The sequence below is a fragment of the Limulus polyphemus genome, unplaced genomic scaffold (assembly GCF_000517525.1).
Source record: "Limulus polyphemus unplaced genomic scaffold, Limulus_polyphemus-2.1.2 Scaffold207, whole genome shotgun sequence".
NCBI classification, from domain to species: domain Eukaryota; kingdom Metazoa; phylum Arthropoda; class Merostomata; order Xiphosura; family Limulidae; genus Limulus; species Limulus polyphemus.
In genome coordinates this window covers 868354-872492 of record NW_013665817.1, presented here as the reverse complement: position 1 = coordinate 872492, position 4139 = coordinate 868354, and the positions used below count along the sequence as shown (strand labels likewise).

General features: G+C 36.0%; 1 protein-coding gene across 1 annotated transcript in view; it reads right to left on the bottom strand.

Annotated features, from left to right (window-relative positions):
* Positions 1 to 4139, bottom strand: part of LOC111085027 — a gene marked incomplete at its 3' end in the record, with an annotated part of 15079 nt that overhangs the window by 2163 nt on the left and 8777 nt on the right. Inside the window, exon 4 of the mRNA XM_022381988.1 lies at positions 3876 to 3971. Within this exon, the coding sequence (XP_022237696.1) occupies positions 3876 to 3971 (96 nt within the window). The remainder of the gene's footprint in view (positions 1 to 3875; positions 3972 to 4139) is intronic.

Below are 4139 nucleotides of genomic sequence, written 5' to 3'. Positions count from 1 at the left end.
CAGCTAGTACACAATAACAAAATTTACTATCCTTTGTTACAAACGAGTTTTTATTTCACCCGTCCAACGGAAGGGTACTCCAGCTAGTACACAATAACAAAATTTACTATCCTTTGTTACAAACGAGTTTTTATTTCACCCGTCCAATGGAAGGGTACTCCAGCTAGTACACAATAACAAAATTTACTATCCATTGTTACAAACGAGTTTTTATTTCACCCGTCCAATGGAAGGGTACTCCAGCTAGTACACAATAACAAAATTTACTATCCATTGTTACAAAAAGTTTTTATTTCGCCCGTCCAATGGAAGGGTACTCCAGCTAGTACACAATAAAGAAAACATGTTTTGATATTGCATTACCTCTCTGAAAGTGGTAAACAAATTTGAGGAAGGGGAAAGTATACCCAGTGGCATAAGTATGCCCACGCAATTGCGGGGTGGGAGGGGGGTCAGAATCGTAACTACTATTATAGGGATATAAATGTAGGGAACTCAATCACGTTCTATGCGGGAGGGGTCATCTTTTGTAGTTACGCCATTGGGTATATCCCTCTCTTCATGGTGATACAAAACTCCAATTGCTCATGGCAGCTCCCTCTGGACTGGGAGATCTACGTACGTGTCCATGGCAGTGAAAGAGTTCTAATTATTCTTTTAAACTTTTAATCTTCCGTTAAGATATGAATAAGATGCTTTAAAACAGTGTTTCTGAACGTGGGGCGCACGCCCCACAGGGGGGGGGGGATAATTTGAATATATATTGGGGGCAATTTGAAAATACCACAATAAGAAAAAATAAACTACTATTTTTTGGTACATTTCTAAGAATAATATTATTATAATTTTTCAACACCAAATTTGTTTTTTATTAAGGGGCATCTAATTTTTGAGGTGTCGAGGTGGGGCATGGAGCAAAAAAGGTTAAAAACCACTGCTTTAAAAGTATCATTGAGATGCGTTGTGAAAATTAAAGTATTTCGTATTGCGCAGTACTTACATACATAGATTCATCTGCATCAATTTTGAACTGAAGCCGCGTTATTTCGTCGTCTGGAACGTTTGGTTGTGCTACTTTTAAAGGCTTGGGAATGTCCAGAGATATAGGTAGGGACACACGTAAAGTGTTCCTTAATCGAATACTGACTCGGTTGCTTTCTTCCATCTGATAAAATATTACAACCTACGTATAATACTACAAGCATATGAAACGTAAAATTGAAATAAATAAGTTTAATTTATATATCTATATTTAAATTATATATATATATATATAAAAGACAGACGAACAAGATGGTGGATAACTCGTTCTATCGAGCATTTAGATCGTCAATCATAAACTCTGTTGTCATTAAATTCAGTCAGGCCGGCAACCAGGAATCCCTTCCTTATATTATTACATGAAATATAAGTAGTATACCTGATTCTCAACAAAACTACTGTTAAAACATGGAGTCAGAAGATATTATAAATCATTCGTACAAAGAACGATGAAGTACTTACACTGTTGACAAAAACATGGGTTCCATCGACTTTAAAAGACAGGTGTGGCCCGTCTTCTAGTTCAACCTCTATTCTAGAAAAAAAATCAAATAATGATTATAAACGAATTCATATTTTAAGCGTTTCCGCGCAATGCTACGCAAAGGGCTATTTGCGCTTAGCCATCCTACTCTTGAACTGGTAGGTTAGAGAAGGCTGCTACTCAGCTGCAACCATCGTCAACTCTTGGGCTACTCTTGTCTAACCGAATAGTGGGATATGACCATCACTCTTATAACTACTCAAGGCCCCAGAGTGCGTAGTGCGTTTTTCATCAAAGGGCCGTGAACCATGGGCCCTTGGATTCAATGCCTAAGCACGTCAACCGCTAGGTCACGTCAAGCCTCATTATTGGGAAAACAAAGTATGTGTGTAAATCATTGTAATAGGTGCTGCAGTCAGTGTCTGTTCACTGTTCATCATATGATAGAAAAAGAGGCATGGGATGTATTTGTTACCTAACACGTGGAACAGTAACATATATGACTTCTTGCCGAACATAGACGTCTGTAACAAAATAAAAATTAGACATAAAAACTGAAGGAAATTACTTACCAATTACTTACTGTGTATGGTGTCTAAGAGCGGTAAACAAACAGATAAAAAAGATTCACTTATTGCTTCTTGTCAAACTGTTAAGTGTTGTTATTTATCTATCTTTAATGATTACCATTTTAGCCAAGTAGAGATTAAAGGTAAAGTTACACGAGAGGAGTCTCATAATGGAGCAGCGATAAGTTTAAGAACTTAAAACGCTAAAATTCGGATTTCATTTGCCCTCGGTGGACACAGAAGATGTGGCTTTGCTCTAAAATAAACACAACAGGATTTATTTGAAAAACAGTTTTAAGTACTCAATTACGAGTGATATATATTTACTTAACGCAGGATGTAGCAGATGTACTTCTCATCAATTTATACATGTAGATAAATGATTCATACGAAATGTTTTCTCAACAAAATACGTAATTCAGTTAAAGATTAAACAAGATCTTTTTTTGCCGATGAACTTTTTAATCCTGTGTTAGTCTTCCAATGTATTTACGGACCCCAAATGTTTTGTAAATATTGACGCCGATAGATGGAAGCACGTACATGTTTTTTGTTCTCAGTAGCTTCGGTATTCCTCTAGTTTGTGTTAAATTGTTACACTTTGTTTAGATGGTAAAATATAAATAAGTTGTAATATTTAATGATCACTTATTAATTAACAAAGGAAAAGATTTCGAGTGTTAGTGTTTTTTGTTTCCAAAATAATAGTTTATTATTATTTAAGAAAATTTAAATCATTTTTTTTTTTATGATGGGGTCCGCAGGGACCCCGGAACAGTGACTATGGAACATTTTTACAGAAGACTAACGCGGGGTTAAACGTCACAACTTATATGTGAGTAATGTCTAGTAGTTTGTTAAGGTAAAACCTTACAAAGTATTTAAATTGCAGATCGTATTTTCTTATTATTTAGGCTTGCTATACGTTTTTAGTGTAAAGCTATACAATGAGCCACCTGCGCTGTTTTCTTAACGGCAATCGAACCCCAATATTTTCTAAGTAAATTAACACGTACTTATTATAACACGTGTACAGAGGCAACATTTTTCTTTCTGTTTCAGTTCATCAACAGGGCAACAAACAAAAGTAAACAGTTATCACTGCTTGCCGAACATATGATTTATGTCAAATAACCCCTGTAGTAATTTCATGTAAAATATATTAGTACAAAATTAGTTAAAACAAAGGTACTGCCGGTAATCCCTTAATTACATAGAGTTAAATGATCTGTAGAACATAAAGTACATCAGCTCCAGTTATAGATGACAGTGTTGAAACATAACGGTTAGGCGTAAAAATTAAAATGTCATCTATCATCAGAACCTTAAGTTTTGTCAATAAAACGACTCTTTGTCAGAAAGCATGATTATATTTAATTATCACGAAAAATCGATAAAACTCATAAAAATTGTGATTTGTTTTGAATTTTGCCGCCCTTAATTTAGCAGTAATAGACTAGAGGGAAGGCAGCTAGTCGACACCACCCACCGCCAACTCTTAGACTACTCTTTTACCAACGAGTAGTGGGATTGACCGTAACACTTTAACGCCCCCACGGCTGAAAGAACGAGCATGTTCGGTGACTGGAAGAACAAACTGTGGAATGGAACGTCAGATTGTTTTTCTACAAAATTTAATATTTCTTTTGATCGTTGTTTGGAAGTGACAGGATTACAATCGATTCATTGATACGCTGTTTAGCTACCACAGTTCGAGAAGTACTATTAAGTTTTACCTAAAACATTAGACACTTTTGGATACAAAAAGGCGAAGGCCCTACCTGGGAGAAACAGACTCTGCGGTGATCTTGAGCTCGAAAAGGCGGTACATCAGTAAAGTCCGGACTCATTAGTTCGGAATCGCTTGATCTGTAAGCCTAAAGCATAAGGTAAAAACATACCGACGTCACTCTCGATTTAGATTCGGTAATCTCGTGTGAATTATTTTATCTTACGCCACAGTTTAAAGTGTTAGCCACAAAACCTATAATCACGAAACTATTACGAAGTTGATCAGGAGCAACACAAATAATGGGGGGTACGTT